Source organism: Scomber japonicus, chromosome 16 (genome assembly GCF_027409825.1).
Source record: "Scomber japonicus isolate fScoJap1 chromosome 16, fScoJap1.pri, whole genome shotgun sequence".
Classification (NCBI taxonomy): domain Eukaryota; kingdom Metazoa; phylum Chordata; class Actinopteri; order Scombriformes; family Scombridae; genus Scomber; species Scomber japonicus.
In genome coordinates, this window is record NC_070593.1 from 21,276,059 (window position 1) to 21,292,929 (window position 16,871).

The following is a 16,871-nucleotide window of genomic DNA, read 5'->3' on the forward strand; positions in this document are numbered from 1 at the left end:
TATATACACTGACATGAATGAATGGAAAAAAAAAAGAAAAAGGTTTGTACTTCCAGGATCAGATTTGGTCTTTTTTTATCAGTCTTCTTACTTGCGCACTGCATTTTGGGGAAACTGTAAAAGAAAGATATTTTGTTCAGTGCTGTTTTTATTAATTTGATATTTCTGTAGATAACCACAATTATAATTTTTTCAGTACAAGGAATTATCTTTTGGATGGATGTTAATGTTTAAGATGAATTTTGATCGCTTACCTCCCAGAAAGCCTGATCATCGAAACATTTTTTGTCTTGCGGGGGTCTCCAGAAAGACCACTTAAGCAGCGACCCTTTGAACGGTGACATAAAAGTCATTAGGAAAACAAGCTAACAAGCGACATATGATAGCGCAATGACCTACAGATGTCAACCTGAGAAACAAAAAGAGGTGATTTCACAAAAATAGTGAAAACTCAATGTAAAGTCAAAATGTACTGTATCTTGTGTTAATATTACACTTATGATTGCATTCAAATTGCTCCAGAACAATGCAGAACAAACAATCTTCTTGTGTGATTGTGATAAGGTTAATAAAGTAAATGAAAACCTTACCAGTAATGATTCCCATTAACACACTCAGAGATATGGTGCCGAGGAGAGAACAAATGTGAAACACAGCAAACCTGATCGCTCTACAAATGAAAGGCCATAATACATTTCATTTGTACTGTACTCATAGTTCAGTATTACAGTATTAATAACATATAACAACCAACATATAGAAAATAGTGAGAATTAAGCTGAAAAAAGCCTTCCTGAATACAAAGCATAATATTGTGTCAGACCTTTAGTATATAGTATGTACTCTCATTCTTACATTGTGTGATCGTCAGAGTCTTTAACCTGCAGGAGGAGATGTGCCAGCCATCCCAGCAGACCGGGGAGCCCATGCGTGCTCAGAACAGCAAAGGTGTCGTGGCTGTGAAATGCGAGCAGCATGTGGATCTGGAAAATGAGAGGTTATGATGAGCTATGATGGCTGGGTTATTAAATCAAAGGGTTAAATGTCATCTTGCTGTGATCAAAACCTTAAGGTATCGGAATCCGATGGTTGATACAACAGCAGCGGTGAATCCGATTGTCATGGCCTGCCACGGTTCATGAACCACTGACATGGAAAGCCCGATAGCAACACCGCCAGCAAAGACACAAGACTGCACGTGTATCTAATAGAGGAGTGAAGACATGAGCCCTGCGTAGATCAGGTGTCACTGGTATGAAGCACATTGATATGATTTATTGGTGGTTGTCATGGTCTTAAAACAGATACCAGTCATTCCACATCAGCCAATAGTGACTCTATACATGAACAAGCTCAATATTGTGTTAATATTAAATCTCAGACGTACTAGGTTGAGTTTTCCCTTGGGACTGGAGAGCACCGACACAGCAGCTGCTGTTACAGCACTAACAGCCAGGGCCAGGTAGGTGCTGAACACTACCCCCAGCTTCTTCCCACGATCATCCACAAGGACTGAGTTAAAAGTGGGCCAAAACATCCAGAGAAACAAGGTCCCTGGAGAGCAGAATCAACAGATAACAGGATTTAAATGTAGAAGAGGTTTGATATCTTTCCTCTCCAGCCCTGTTTAACAGTAACATCACAAAGACATAACCAACAACAAACCTAACATGGAGAATAATCCTGTTTTGCGGTCAAATTTCTCTTTCTCAAATCGCTGTTCTGATTCTGTCCGATGCAGGATCAATGTCAACATGAGCCCAAAGAAGGCCCCAAAGATGTGGAGCATCATGATACTGTTCAGAAGCTGGACCTAGAGTCAGGAAACATCAGCATTAGCAAATTACCAACAAAACAGTATGATCATATTTACTTGAGTATGTAGTGTGTGTGTGTGTGTGTGTGTGTGTGTGTGTGTGTGTGTGTGTGTGTGTGTGTGTGTGTATACTATGGTGTGAATTTTCTTGTCCTGAAAAGTGAGAAATACAAGATTAAATGTTGCTCACATTCAGCAGAGTCCGGAGGAGCCACTGATTCAGGACAAAGCCTGACACCTCCAGCAGGGCGATGAGGATGAGGTGGACAGGGTTGGTCTTCCCCACCATAGCTCCAATTGAAATGAGTGCAGAGGATGCACACAATTCGGCAACTACCAAGCTATGTTAAAATGTAACAAGAATTGACAAAAACACATATATTAATATAAAAAACCCAATATGATATATGCACATTTAACTAACGTTTAAAGTTACTCCATAATTTAAGTATATCTTTTGCTATAGGCCGTACAGATCAAGGCTACTGCATAAGGAAAAATCTGCTCATCAAAATCACAACATGATGTGGTACCTTCTCAAATTTACCCTGATCTTCCCTTCGGAATACCAGGACTCAATGCCATTGAGTAGGATTGCCCACTGGGTGGCCATGATTGCCACAAGGAAGTTGAACCCTGAGCCACTGAACCCATACCGCATGAAAAAAGAGTACAAGAAGCCAAAACTGAGAAACACCATCACATTCACATCCTGGAATTCTGCAAAAAGAGGAGAAGACTTAAACACGGTCAGACACCTGAATCATAATACAGTCCTTTATAATCTTATAAACATTCATTTTCTGTCCTGGATTTCAGCCAAGTTTTCAGGAGAAAACCAACTCTACCAACTGTATAACCTTATCAATAGCAAACAGTAACAGCCCCTCCCCAATACTCCTGTATTCTGTTACTTTAGTTTACTTTTTAAAGTTCCTACATGAATTTAACATAAATGTGCTTTCTTCACTTACAGGCTTTTCAAATTAATTAATGAAATGCTGTTACCCTCACCATACCCACTACAAACTCACAACAAACTCACCTGGATAAAAGTTGCTGAATTTAGTCTTATCTATTTGTAAGTTGTCAATCTCAATATAAAAGGCAAATATGACAATGAATCCTATCTGCAGGAATAGAAGAATAGGTCCCAAACGGGAGCGGAGACTTGGTGCGTATTGAGGAGCCATTGAAGATCTGTGCGCACTTCTCTTCCAACTGACGCGTGTGTTGATCTGGCGCTTTGAAAAGGGGCGCAACCCCAAAACCTTCCCTCAAGTTGAAAAAGACGATTAGGTCACATCTGAAATATATCGAATGATGCACACATGCAAAAATATTCACATTTGTACATTTAAGTGAGCTCCTAAGCTATCTTTCTTTAAAATACTCTGTTATTAGTCATTACCCACCAGGATTGTGTAGAAGGATATTGTCATATATAAAAAACGATAACAAAACAGACAAAATATTTAAATGTACAGTACTTTTGCAGTATTTGAAAATGTTTGCCGCTTCACTTTGCATATTCTCGTTCCACTTTTATCCTTTTATTAAAATAAGCCAATTTGTTATGGTCTATCAGAGAGTACCAAACAAACCAGTCATTAGAGGAAACTGCCACAGACACATAATTGCCAAACACAGGCACACACTATGCACATAATTTAATGTGGTAACAAAACATAGATGACATACAAGGCCCTGGGGCAATTACGTCAATGAGCCATACACAAAGGCTCTGATATAAATAACTCCGCAATGCTGCAATGGATGTTTTTGTATGTGGCACAAAGGGAATTTTGTCCCAAAGACTGCATATTTCTGCTCATCATAAACCAAAGGCAAAACAAAAAAAATCTCCAAGAATAAACCCGCCTCCCGGATCAGCTGATTGGTCAATCAGCGATTCCCGATTTGTCCGCGAACGATCTGATTGGTCGAACGTCGAGACGTCCCACTCACAGCGGCCCTTGCATCCTCTCTCTCCCCTGTTTGTCTTTGGTGGAGGCGAGCTGAGCGACCGGACACAGTGCTACGTTAATGGCCCATCTTCGTATCCGTCAAACAGCGAGGCCTCGGCGGATAAGATTGGTTGGATATAAGGGCCGTCTGACAACTAAAACACAGCGCGGTTCGGGCTTTATTGAGCCTGCGCTAACAGAAAAAGAGGAGGTTCCCGAATAGAGTCCTTTATTTATTTCTTTGTTTCCAGTGTGGGGGGGGGATAATAACAGCGACATACACCACAGGCACTTCATTTATTATCTTTGTCTGTATACACAAGAAAACTGGATAAGATTACAGTGGTTACTCGAAGGCCCAAGCCAAGAGGAGGAGGATGAAGCGGCGCAATGCGGACTGCAGCAAACTCCGACGGCCGTTAAAACGGAACCGAATCACCGAGGGTATATACGGCAGGTAACTTACATGCACACTGGCTCCTCGCCACAATAACGGGGACACTGAATGCACATGGCCCGAAAGCTGCACAGCATGAAACTTTCCTGACGTTAACTATTTATGTCAGGGGACTGCCATGTTTTCGTTATACATTAGCAGGTAGCGTTTAAGCTAGCCGTAGCGCTAGGCCCCAAAACAGCCTGTATTTGAATCATGTCATAAGGTCTCTTTCACAGTAATGTCCCTGTATGAAAATGAGTTGTAGCGGATATTTGGATACTAATTAAACAACACGGACTGTCACTTTGCTCACGTCTGTTGTCAACCGCCAGCCGCGTTAAAATTAGCCGCTGTGCTTATTAGCTAAGGTAACTTAAATGGGCTAGCACCAGCAGCTTTGTCTGCTTGTTGCCAACTTCACCACATGCGCCTTATTTATTCAATAATGATACAGCTAATGTTAACCATCAGATGATAAGACAGCAATGGCATTGTGTGGTGCTTCTGCTGCACAACTTAGAAGTTGATTGGTTGTCCTGCCCAGGCACACCTGACAGGTCTGACCTCTCTGACACTTCCCACATATCTGACAAAACAAATGCTAAAGAGCACCAGTTACACATGTGGCATCTAGACCTACAGATGTGGAACAGTTCTTGAATTATTGAACAGGTGTCCTACCACAAAACGGTCATGTTTCCGAGATCAAACAACAACAACCCCTGCTGTGCCACTTTCTGGGTCTCAGTGCTCTAACTACAATCTGTCATCATATATATTTACTCACTCGGATTGTAAAACAGGAAATATAGAAAACACATCACACCAATGTCAAGTGTATGAACCACCTCCACAACCCAACATATAGTCATGTTCAAATGTTTAAAGCATATAGTCATTTAAGAATATATCAAAGTGCACGGGTACTGTATATATGTCCAGTTGCATTTCATATCATAAACCACTTCTACTGATCGCAGTGCATTCATCTAATCTATCAAAGAGCAGGAAAAAGCACCAGACATGTTACACATCTACATGTGATCCCCACACGTTCAGAATGAAGCTGATTCTCTGATGCACTAACATTATGATTTCACATCTACTGACTGTAGAGGGTGAAGAGAATTCTTGTCAACACCAGTCACTTTGTCAATATGAAAAACAACTCTGAAATGCCTTGTGTCAATGGTTGTTCTCTTTTTTTTTTATAGTACCTTCCTGTACCTGAAGTTCCTGGTGGTGTGGGCACTGGTGCTACTGGCAGACTTTGTGCTGGAGTTCAGGTTTGAGTACCTCTGGCCATTCTGGCTCTTCATCCGGAGTGTGTACGACTCCTTTAGATACCAGGGGCTGGTAAGTGTCTACACCCTGTCATTAAATATGCTTTCATAAACATAGAGCATGAGTCTTAGAGATGGCTATGTCAACATTTTATTTTCCTCTGTCATGACACTCATCATGTGCTAGTCATTACATCTAGATGTGCACTTAAGCGAGTAACCAGGTTGCTTGTGTTGAACTGTATTTCTTAAACGCCATGCAAATAAGAATGAATTGACAATAGCTTGATAAGCCAAGACAGATTTCTGTTTGCCCAACACGACTTGTTGGCCACGTTCGTGTATGCTTTAGTGGCCATTGTTCAAGCACGTATGTACATGAAAAAGAAGAAGCAGAACAGAAAATGGTGCATCTATATATTCAAAGTAATAATATCCAACATCAGACTGGAACTGAAATGAAGCCTTTATTCTGTCTCACTCTATAGGACCTCCCTTATAATTGCACCACAACTCCAATAAGTCCAACCAAGAAATAAACAACTTGATGCTTATAGACTTAGGATAGATCAGCTTTTATTCAAAATGTCATACAGGGTCATGGGAGAGATAGTTTGCTGACCAGCTGCAGATAAACATGGATTAGACAGTAGACAGAGCTCTGATTTCTTGTCTTACCAGAATTGTCCCAATAAAATAATTTCTTGTTTGCATGTAAACATAATCAGTATTAAGTTCATTAGGAAGAGAAACATAGATTATGGAGTAAAAGAGTCAGAAACACAAGATGGTTATATGGATTCTTAGACAGGCAGAATAAGAATAAACTTCATGAGAACCTGGGAAGCCACATAGAACACATAAACAGGAGAGAGCTACCTATAAATATCAGAGGTAGACTGAAATGCATTATCCACTGTGTACCTGCTGCAACCATTAACAAATTCCAGCTTTCAGCCAGTTTTCTGTCACTTCAGTTGAGATCTATCAAACTTTAAAAGACATGATGTACAAACCAAAGATATGATCAGACTTGCAGGTCATCAGTTTGCCTGTTATAATTCAGTGTCTAAATGTTGTATGCTAGTGTTAATCTGTCATAGATTTAGGTTCTGCTTTGATGTCGGACAGCTTGTTGTTTGTTGAAAACCACTGTGTAGGTGTGCGTGCATTTGTTTGTGTCACAGAAATGCAAAAAGAGAGAAGTGGAAATGTAACATTTGTGTAACTATTCATGGTATAGTTTTCAGCCTTTGTATCAACCATTTCCCCTTTTTATTTAATCTCTTTTCCGGGAATGATTTTCATCAGGATTTGGTCTTAGTTTGAATTTGTATTTGCAGTCATGTGTCATGTATATTTGGTGTTGACTTGCCGTGCTACAAACAACCTACATCTCTCCTGCCTGTTGCTGTTGTATCACGGCCACCTCTCCTCTCTCCAACAGGCCTTCTCAGTATTTTTTGTGTGTGTGGCGTTTACCTCGGACATCATTTGCCTCCTCTTCATCCCTGTACAATGGCTGTTCTTCGCTGCCAGTACCTATGTGTGGGTGCAGTATGTCTGGCACACAGGTAAGGCTCTCCTCTGTTTAGGGTGTCTTGATATTTGTTAATTTAAATGCTGTATATAAGAAATGGATAAATGCCTGCACTTAACTTGACTAATGATTTGCAAGAGACTCATAAATGGGGAACAAAAGCAACCTCGAGGGTACGACCTTTGTATCTACTTTAGTTTTGTTTAATCATCTAAACAAATGAAGGAAGGAAGAAGCTGCTGTGGCTCACAGTCGTAGATCAAACGAATTCTTAGATTTAAACTTGTAGCAGTTTGAGTGGTTGTTCTTCCACTTCATGCAACAGGGAAGGCCTGGTGTGAAAAGTGTTGCACAATGCTGTGTGTTTGTATGTAATGTTATTTACAAATAGTATGCCTGCTTCTTAGAATTTAGCATGGTGTGTAAGTGAGCCGCACGCTGCGGATTAGTTGTCAGTGTGATTTAGCGGTATCCTCCCTGTGTTGACCTACGGCCAGGTGTCAGATTGAAATCCTAGTGGCAGTTGGGGGAGGGAGGAACATGGTATCGTCCCCAGTTGCTTTCTGAGCCATCCAACTTTACTCACCAGTGACATTCACATCCATTGGTCATGGGAGTATTAATATCTCTTAGCGCTCCATAGCACGCTGGTGAAAGCGTCAGACTTAATTACAGCCAAAAAGACAATGGGGTCGTGTTTGTGTCATGACCTCTGGCACCTGGTTCTGTAATGGTGCAGCAATGGGGAGGTGACCGCAGACGTTTACTGTGTGTGTGTGTGTGAGAGAGAATGAGAGAGAGAGAGAGACAGAGAGAGAGGGAGAGATCCGTGTTAATCAAGTCTAATGATTCTGCCAACGTCTAAGAAATTAGTTTGGGACAGTCACATCATCTAGCGGGCACTTGGCCAAGATCAGCAATGTTTGCCTAAAAGTAGGTCGTAGAAAAACAAGCTCATATACATTGTTTTAACACTTGAAGACCTATAAGAACTGTGAATGCAGCATCTACTTATGATTCAGGCATAAGTAAAGTAGTAAACAATGAGGTTTAATGCTCAGTTTTAACACCTTCGCCTTGCTTCGCTTCCTCAGAGAGGGGCGTCTGTCTGCCCACCGTGTCTCTGTGGATCCTCTTCGTGTACATAGAGGCAGCCATCAGATTCAAAGACCTGAAGAACTTCCACGTGGACCTGTGTCGTCCTTTCGCCGCACACTGGTGAGCCACTGTGTTCTGTGTTTACTAGAGGCGGTGGAACGCAGACCCAGACCATGACTGAAGGGCACGTCTCGGTTTAGTGTCTGCTGCGAATGTGTCAGTGCTGCGCGGAGGAACGATGCAGACCAGAGGCAGAGTTATATGAATTAGACTTCATCTTCAATGTCACATGAGTGGTTACGTTGTGGGCCGCATGCCTCTACTCATTTTCATGGTGAATCTGAGGAAATTCACTTAAATATGTCTGCTGTGCAAATAGGAAATATAAAACTGTGTCAATGCAAGAATTCTGTCACTTGTATTATGTTACGTTAGCTTTCAGAAAATAGTGTTACAGTATTATTAATAATGGTCTCTGTGTTTAAAAAAACAAGGGTCTGAAGTTTCCTTTCAGTTCTCTCCAAACTCTATTATGAAGAGACTTTGTAAGCAGATGATAAGCATTTTACTTCCTTAACCTCTAAAGTATACATTCATATACCACATAAGGCTAAGAGGAGTCCATAATTTGAATCTAAGGCGCTTTTAAGACCCTTGATCTGGATTTTGCTGTGTTAACTTATAATATGTTGTGTTTTTTGGGATGTTAAAGTGTCTCCTTTATTGAATCAGTTCTTAGGGATTTTGATCTATAACCAAACAATAAACTTATGAGTGTACATCCTGTGTCCACCTCCGCAGCATTGGTTACCCAGTGGTCACGCTGGGCTTCGGCTTTAAGAGCTACGTAAGCTACAAGATGCGCCTCCGGAAGCAGAAGGAGGTGCAGAAAGAGAACGAGTTTTACATGCAGCTCCTGCAGCAGGCTCTGCCTCCAGAGCAACAGATGCTTCAGAGGCAAGAGCGAGAAGCAGAGGAAGGTAAGATTCATGCACATGAAGCACCTGGCTCAGGAAATCTGAGGTTCACATGCACTCTCTACCAGGATTGAACAATAAAATCACATTATATTGTTAACTTCACATGTAGAAGTCACAAAATAGAGATTTCTTCAACTGTACGTGGTGTTATGTTGTTGCTCTCAATCAAACAAACAATGCTTATCACCATCTGGTTAGCTAGCTTGCTACTGTGAGTCAGTGATGACACACTCATGGATCGGGTGGTTGAAAGATCTGTCAGTCATTAGTCCAGACTGTTGATGGAGACTGTTGATAGAGCAGCAAGTGACTGCATAGTACAGAGAAACACAGTGTGTTTGTGGTCTGGTGTAGCTCTGCTCCAACTGTAAGAAATTATTGAAGTGACGCTGTTATTTCATGCAACTCACGTTTTACATGAAGGCCTGATTAATACAGATTACTGTGCCTTTGAATTGTGTCTTAGTTTGTGTAAAGTTGGTTAAAATCCTAATCATCCACAGCTTTATTTTGTTCTTGATGGTTTTTTCGTTGGACCTGTGGAGACAGTTTCCAGGAGAATTCATTCGTAGTCATTCAATTTGATGAAAAATACAGATCCTACAAACAAAACTTTTACCAAGTTCTTGTGCATTTGTCATGAATCTGTTTGGTCAAACAAGCCAACATGACTTGAGCAAACACTTTCTCTAGCCAAAGTCTGTGGTTGCAGGTGCACCTGGCTCATACTTTAAACAAACCATGCACACAATGATCCATAAGAGGCTTTGTCATTGGGTGTGATTGATTGTGTAATTATGCAAACATTTGAAAGCGGCTCTAATTTTCCTACACGTGGAAAAGTTGGTGGAAAATTGTGACTAGACAACCAATATGGAAAAGATCACTTGAGACGCAACAAGGCAGTGAGGTCATGTTGTGCAGCTATCCGACCATTTCACAAATTTTCACGTGTTTCAAGGATGTGATAGAGAATTACACACTGGTCAATAAAAACGTGAGGCCTATAGGAGATTGTCTATAAGATTATAAGTATTTCATGTGTATCTCTATTACTCTCTCTCTGTTTGTACAGCAGCAGCAGCAGCAGCTAAAGGAATATCTGAAGTGGACACACCTCCAGTGTCACAGAATGGCGCGCCCGCCAATAAAAAGACATCGGCACCACTGCCGGAGCTAGAATATAGAGAAAAAGGGAAAGATGGAAAAGGTGGTGGGGAGGCTAAAAAACAGCACAACAGCAACAGCATCCTGCCATCATCAGTGGACTCTAAACTCCAGGAGATGGAGTATATGGAGAACCATATGAACAACAAGAGACTGACCACAGAGCTGGGCAGCACAGAGAACCTGTTGCTTAAAGAGGACAACAATTCTTCCTGCTCCTCCTCATCCTCCTCTTCCTCCAAAAACTACAAAAATGCTAGCAGCAATGCTGCAACACTCAACTCCTCGCCCCGCGGCCACAGCGCCACCAACGGCAGCGTGCCCTCCTCTAACTCATCCTCCTCTTCCACGGCGAAGAACGAGAAGAAGCACAAGTTAGCAGTGAAAGGGACATCAGGTGGCTCACACAGGGATCCCACAGACAACTGTATCCCCAACAACCAGCTGAGCAAGCCAGAAGCACTTGTTAGGTAAGAGACACACGCACATGTACATACTAAGGCCCGACTGATGGAGGCCAATACTGATATTGGGGAATAAAATATTGTGATATTGTCGGCCAATCTTACAGAATATAAAAAAACACAGAACATAAAAATATTTACTTATATATTAAACATGAATTCAGAAAATGGGTCAAATATACATAAAATGCTGCCCATATAACTTTAAAAAAGGTATTGGCACATATCGGACAACACATACGCTGTTACTGATATGTCTGTGATGCCCATCGTATCAGCTGACCAATATATTGGCTAGGCTCTAATACATATTCAGTAAAGTTTGAGTATGTTGCGGTTGTGGCATGCTTTATGTGTTTTTTTGGTTGTTCTTGCATTACTTGCTGTCATACTTTGGCTGGCTGTTATTTATTTTTATTTTTTTTCCATGGAGTGCACCAGTTAGTTTTTAACAGCTGTTGTACATAAACAAAACAAATGTATCATGCTTTACACAGGCATCAAAAAATTGCCAAATCTTGCCCCAGATCAACCTTTGACCTCCCCATTTCAAACCATTCATGATGGAACAACTGCACGAAGCAAACAGTCACTTATAGCCAAGTGTCATGATGGAGTGATTTAATTGAACTGGGGGTGCTGAAAATGGTGATTTAAGATGAGATTTTGGTTTATTTTATGAGTCATTTCTCAGGTGTAAAAATAGGTGTATTGTAGAGTTGATGGTGGCAGGTGATTTGGCATAATGTGCAGTGTATCATTTTCTTAGAGCCTCCTTGATGCGTGTCTAATTTTGGTTGCGGTTTTACATTTTGCAATCTTGATTTTTGTCACAGATTTTGTCTTTGTGACTCTCAGGTGACAGAAGGTTTAAAAAAAAGACACTTTAAACAATATCTGTAGCATCAAAGTCTGTCTTACAAATGATGCTTAAAGTTTGACTACAGCTGGTAATGTTTCCTTCCTCAGAGCAGAAACTATTAGAAACTGTTGTGAAACTTCACTTTCAGCTCCTGTAAGAAATAATTACATCACCACATTCTCAGAAGCATAAAAGTTTTCTTTGTTACTCTGATTTAAAAAAAACTGACGTTCATCTTTATTTTATTTTAAAGCCTTAATAAATGAATGTGAACATGCTTTAGCTTGGCTGCAGTAATAATTCAGGCATTGCTTTGTTGAAGAAGTTGTTTGCTACTGTGGTCTGACTGAGCATGTGCATAATCTACAGTTTAACTTTCAGGCCACAACATCTGGAATTGCGTATTTCTAATTATATACAGCTAACTGTTTTTAATGTCATATAAGTAGCATGTCATGGCATCTCTCTGTTCTTGCTCACCTGGGATAGATTGGAGCAGGACGTTAAGAAGTTGAAGGCAGACCTGCAGGCCAGCCGGCAGGTGGAGCAGGACTTGCGCAGCCAGATCGGTTCGCTAGGGAGCGCTGAGCGCTCCGTACGCACCGAGCTGGGCCAACTGCGCCAGGAGAACGAGCTGCTGCAGAACAAGTGAGTGGATCCACTATCCAGCAGTTTTGAGAAAGGTCAGGCAAGTGAACTATTTGGGTCAAGATCATTACAAGCTTAGGGGTACTGGGGGGGGGGGGGGTCACGTCATGTGTCAGTATAAACAAACACTGTCAGGAAAAGAGCAGAAAAATCAACACTTACTGCAACACAGCTTTACATTTCTAAGTTATTTCAGGAAATGTTCACCCTTCTATTTTCAAAAAGATGAGCACCGTTAGGAAACACAGATCCTTCCACCACTTTACTTCTTGATCTCTTACATGCTGTATTCTGTATTCTGTGTTATGTCCGTGTGTGCGCTTGAAGGCTTCATAATGCTGTGCAAGCAAAGCAAAAGGACAAACAGGCAGTGGGCCAATTGGAGAAGAGGCTCAAAGCCGAGCAAGAGGCCCGTGCCAACGCTGAGAAACAGCTCGCAGACGAAAAGAAGCGCAAGAAGCTGGAGGAGGCCACAGCAGCCAGAGCAGTAGCACTAGCAGCAGCATCCAGGTACGATAACATCTTGAATCAGGTTGACCAGAATCAGCTTTTTTAAATGTGTGTTAATGATTTGTTGTTGGCATCAAAGTAAATAGACTGTATTTTGTTTGTCAGAGGGGAGTGCACAGACACGCTGCGGCGGCGGATAACTGAATTAGAAACAGAGTGTAAGAAACTAACAATGGACAATAAGCTCAAGGAGGACCAGATCCGAGAGCTTGACTTGAAAGTTCAGGTAAGGGTTGTGAATTAATTCAAAAGATTCAGGTGCAGCAGGGGAGTTACAGTGTATGCTCATCAGATTTGTGTTTTGGAATTTATGATTTGTTTAATAGAGGCATGAAAGTTTTGATTCCTAAAATGTGGATCTACTACAGTGTTGGGTACATGGTCCGTTCTGCACATGTCAGTGGTTACAAAGAGCTTTGACAGTAGGGTGAAATCTATTTGTAAAATTGTCGGTAGTGCTCGAAAGTGTGTCCTGGCTTCATGAAAGAAAAATGTGAAACAGATAAATATAAGCATGATTCATCTACCGTGATGGAGCATTTCTTGCAGCTCTGTCCTTATGCCTAAAAAAAAAATGCTAATAAGTGTTCAAGTCCAGTGAAAAGAGTGAGTGTAAAAGTATTCAATTTGAATGGCAACAAGGAGGGATGTATATAATATGTATATTTAATAGTTCTTTTCCTCAACTATTTTAACTGTTGTAACTCTCAAAATACCTCCATAATGTTTGTCAGGGTTTGCAAAAGTTACATTTTGGTTTACTATTAAATGGTTACTATTAAAAATCACAATCAGATGTTAACAAAAAAATGAATGTCTAAAATCTAGGCCATTATCAAACCTAGTGCACATACATCAGGCAGTATTATAGTCACACAAGCAGCCACCAACAGGTTGCTGCACAGTACTGTATATGCAAATACAAAGAAGAGCCAGTCATTACATTGAGAGATTTGTGTTGGTTAACATCACTGCATCACAGCTATGTAGTGGGATTTGTGTTGACTTGTTGATGCAGTGAAGCAAACTCAAATTCAACTTTAATTTACATCCTAAGTCCTGATTTATCTCAGGGTTTACTCCTCACGCTCTTCTGAATGAATCTACCTCACATCTGTTTATGGAAGTTGTTTAGCATCTGTCGGGGGGGTGGAAATATCAGCCAATATTTATGTGAGACAGCGTTCGCACCGCTCACCGAGCCATTTACAAAAGTTGAAATTGTGCCAAAGCATTCAGTCACAGGGCTGACCCCGACTGTATATCTCTCTCTTCCTCCCTCGTCTTTTAAGGAGCTTCATAAATACAAGGAGAATGAAAAAGATACAGAGGTGCTGATGTCAGCGCTGTCAGCCATGCAGGACAAGACCCAGCACCTGGAGAACAGCCTGAGCGCAGAGACCAGGATCAAACTGGATCTGTTCTCTGCACTGGGAGATGCCAAGAGACAGCTGGAGATTGCACAAGGTCAGGATCAAGAATACGGACCTTCAAAGTTCCCTTTTTTCTTTTTTTCTTTCTTTCCTTCGTTCGACTGACATGTTGCTGTCCATCTGTTTTTCAGGTCAGATCCTGCAGAAGGACCAAGAGATAAAAGACCTAAAGCAGAAGATAGCCGAAGTGATGGCCGTCATGCCGAGCATTTCTTACACAGCCGACACCAGCAGCATGACCCCCGTGGCCCCCCACTACTCCTCCAAGTTCATGGACACCAATCCCTCCGGCCTAGACCCCAACGCCTCTGTTTACCAGCCACTGAAAAAGTGAACGCTTTCGTCCCGTCCCTCCCATCTCCACCCTCCTCCCCAAATCATTTTTACCCCCCCCCCCCCCCCAGCACCTGCAGGCCCATCACCTTCCAATCTGCTCGGCATGTCTGCGGCTGAGAACGTTGTTTTTTTTTTTCTTGGGTTTTTCTGTTTTCTCCTCACCAGGTCAGAAGGATGTTGTATCGTGTGACTGTATTTGTTGTAGTTAAAACAAAAGACAAAAAAAAAAAGCAAAAAAAAAAACTTAAACGGACATCACATGTCAACTAGGAAGTCCCAGTTGTTTTTTTTGTTTTTTTTTTTCTCATGAGTGTCTAGTGAAACCTCACAGATTCGGGTATGTATCTTCATCTCAAGGGTGTTGCTCTACATTTTTCCCACCAACACTGCAACTACCTGCATCCAGTCCACCTGCTCTTTGGTCCTGGGGAATAACTGCTTTATTATTTAGGTTGATTTTTTTTTTTTTCCTCTCCTCCTGAAATTTTTTGGAAAAACAAGAGTTCTCCTTTATCTCATACAGCCTGACTCGGATCCCAGTTTATTTGACGGATTGTTTTTTTTTTTTTCTCCCGAGATAGCGTGGCAACATCTATACAACCAGAGGAATGTAGTGCGAAGTTAGCACAGACTCTCTCCCCCCCTTTATTGTATTTAATTTATTCTTTTAATCCACAATCAGACGCCAAATTAACCCCCCGCTCTTAAGATTGCGTCTTTTATTTTAAAAATGTGGTCGTGTGGTTCTGTTCGTTTTGCTCTCGAAGCGTCAAGTGTTGATTTCAACAAGCTGGAAGCGCTGATTACAACAAGTTGGGGGGGAAAAGTTCTTTTGATGTAAGCAGAAGCAGACCTTTTAAATAAATCAGCGGAGTAAATGAAACTCAGGCAGCAGCAGCAGCAACAGCAGCAGTAGTGAAAACAGCAATTTGCCACCACCACCACCACCCTCACTTAATTTTCTGAAAGAGCTTTTGAGTTGAATAACTGCAGTAAAAAAAAAAAAAGAAGCCTGTGTCAAAGTGTACAGCTCTCCTTCTGCGTAGTCTCTCAATGGTTGTCATGATCACAGTGCCTTGAGTTGAGGATATAGAGTTTGATAATGAGATACGACCCCAACCCTTCTGAATGAGCTGCGAAGCACCTGGCTAAGCTTGAAAGGACAAGAATTTGACCCCACCCTCCGAAGTGGAACAAAGTTTTGCCCTCGGATGCTGATTTGGCTTTCGGACCTTACTGATCTCCCCTCCAATGGGGAAGATGAAGCATTCGAGGGCAGCTTTTGTCCATTTTATACGTGTCACATTTAACAGATACACAGGACCGCACCAAATCCCATTGCCAATAGTCAGTATGTGGAGATGATTTTAACCACCGCAGAGTCTACTACACACAGGTTTTCCGGCTCATTACTGCTGCATCTCTACCGCTGTTAAAATCCAAATCCCCTCCGTTTAGCTGCTGCCTCCTCTTTTTTTTTTCTCTTCTTTTCTGAGTTCAAAGTTGCACTGTAGGAAACAGATGCTGTTTTTTGAAAAGGGAATCAAAATGTAAAGATGGAACTGTGCAATGTAAACAAGAGACAACTCTTCGGAATGCCAACTCTTTAATATTGCATTGAAAATAATTGTGTTTAATTGATCCTCCAGTTTCAGTTCACGTGCCAAGAAACAGAGCGCTTGTTTCTCCGAGATGTGATCAAGAATGTACCGCAGATACGTTTGGCTGACTAGTTGGTCAGATATCCGGTTAATTATCACTTTTAATGGAAGTTTGTGTTAAGCAAGAAGAGAAAGTGGTCACCTGTTTGAAGTAGACTGTGTAGTTAAAAAGTAAGGGACTAGAAAAATCCAGTTTCTTTTTGTGAATGTTACAGTATTTGCAACTGTCGGGCAAGTGGCTGTTTAAACAAAAAAAAAAAAGTTTTCTTTATTCCTGTTTCTGGTGTTATTGTTATTTTCCTGCAGGGAGGAAAAATCGCTCGAGTCCGATGTGGTTCTACCATCATCTGAAATGGTCATTGTTGTGCGTGTGGTTTTCACCTACTGTATATGGAGAAGCTTTTTTTTTTTGTTGCTCGATTGCTGTCATTGGCTCCTGGGGGGGAAAAAAATGTTGTGAAAATTACAGTTTAGCCAGTTGTTTGGTCAACGGATTGTTGAAAGTATAGAAAAGTGTTTGTTTTTTTTTGTTTGTTTTTTTTTTGTTTTGTTTTCTATGCCCACAGTCACTGCTCTGTTTCTCCCCAGGTCTGACCTTGGCTGCGCTCTCGCTCTGTGAGGTTTACAAGAAATAAACATTTTTTTTCTTGCAAATTGACTTTGTTTT

At 41.3% G+C, this 16,871-nt stretch overlaps 2 protein-coding genes across 4 annotated transcripts; one reads left to right on the forward strand and one right to left on the reverse strand.

Annotated features, from left to right (window-relative positions):
- Positions 1–5: 5 nt before the first annotated feature.
- On the reverse strand, positions 6–3,028 carry rhd (Rh blood group, D antigen). The gene is made up of 10 exons (XM_053335624.1): positions 2,862–3,028; positions 2,350–2,536; positions 2,007–2,157; positions 1,666–1,813; positions 1,388–1,554; positions 1,067–1,204; positions 856–983; positions 591–670; positions 255–328; positions 6–114 (listed from the first exon to the last, which is right to left on the reverse strand). The coding sequence occupies exons 1-10, from the start codon at positions 3,007–3,009 to the stop codon at positions 88–90; spliced, it is 1,248 nt and encodes a 415-aa protein (XP_053191599.1). The 5' UTR covers positions 3,010–3,028; the 3' UTR covers positions 6–87.
- Positions 3,029–3,834: 806 nt separating this feature from the next.
- Positions 3,835–16,856, forward strand: maco1b (macoilin 1b). 3 transcript variants are annotated; one of them, XM_053335242.1, is made up of 11 exons: positions 3,835–4,240; positions 5,437–5,578; positions 6,953–7,079; positions 8,140–8,263; positions 8,945–9,123; positions 10,199–10,760; positions 12,106–12,264; positions 12,592–12,774; positions 12,880–13,000; positions 14,067–14,241; positions 14,339–16,856. In XM_053335242.1, exons 1-11 carry the CDS (start codon positions 4,161–4,163, stop codon positions 14,539–14,541), a joined length of 2,055 nt encoding a protein of 684 aa, XP_053191217.1. In that variant the 5' UTR covers positions 3,835–4,160; the 3' UTR covers positions 14,542–16,856. The 3 variants fall into 3 exon arrangements, with proteins under 3 accessions (XP_053191217.1, XP_053191218.1, XP_053191219.1); XM_053335243.1 differs by having other exon boundaries at positions 10,202–10,760; XM_053335244.1 differs by having other exon boundaries at positions 10,208–10,760.
- Positions 16,857–16,871: the final 15 nt, after the last annotated feature.

Bases quoted from the DNA above. Each gene is read 5' to 3' on its own strand.
- rhd (XM_053335624.1), bottom strand. From the start codon at position 3,009: ATGGCTCCTCAATACGCACCAAGTCTCCGCTCCCGTTTGGGACCTATT. The intron at 1,814-2,006 runs GTGAGCAACATT...TCCTGACTCTAG, and splicing joins TCCTCCGGACTCTGCTGAAT to GTCCAGCTTCTGAACAGTAT. The intron at 1,205-1,387 runs GTACGTCTGAGA...CTCCTCTATTAG, and splicing joins CCAAGGGAAAACTCAACCTA to ATACACGTGCAGTCTTGTGT.
- maco1b (XM_053335242.1), top strand. From the start codon at position 4,161: ATGAAGCGGCGCAATGCGGACTGCAGCAAACTCCGACGGCCGTTAAAA. The intron at 5,579-6,952 runs GTAAGTGTCTAC...TCTCTCCAACAG, and splicing joins CCTTTAGATACCAGGGGCTG to GCCTTCTCAGTATTTTTTGT. The intron at 14,242-14,338 runs GTCAGGATCAAG...TCTGTTTTTCAG, and splicing joins ACAGCTGGAGATTGCACAAG to GTCAGATCCTGCAGAAGGAC.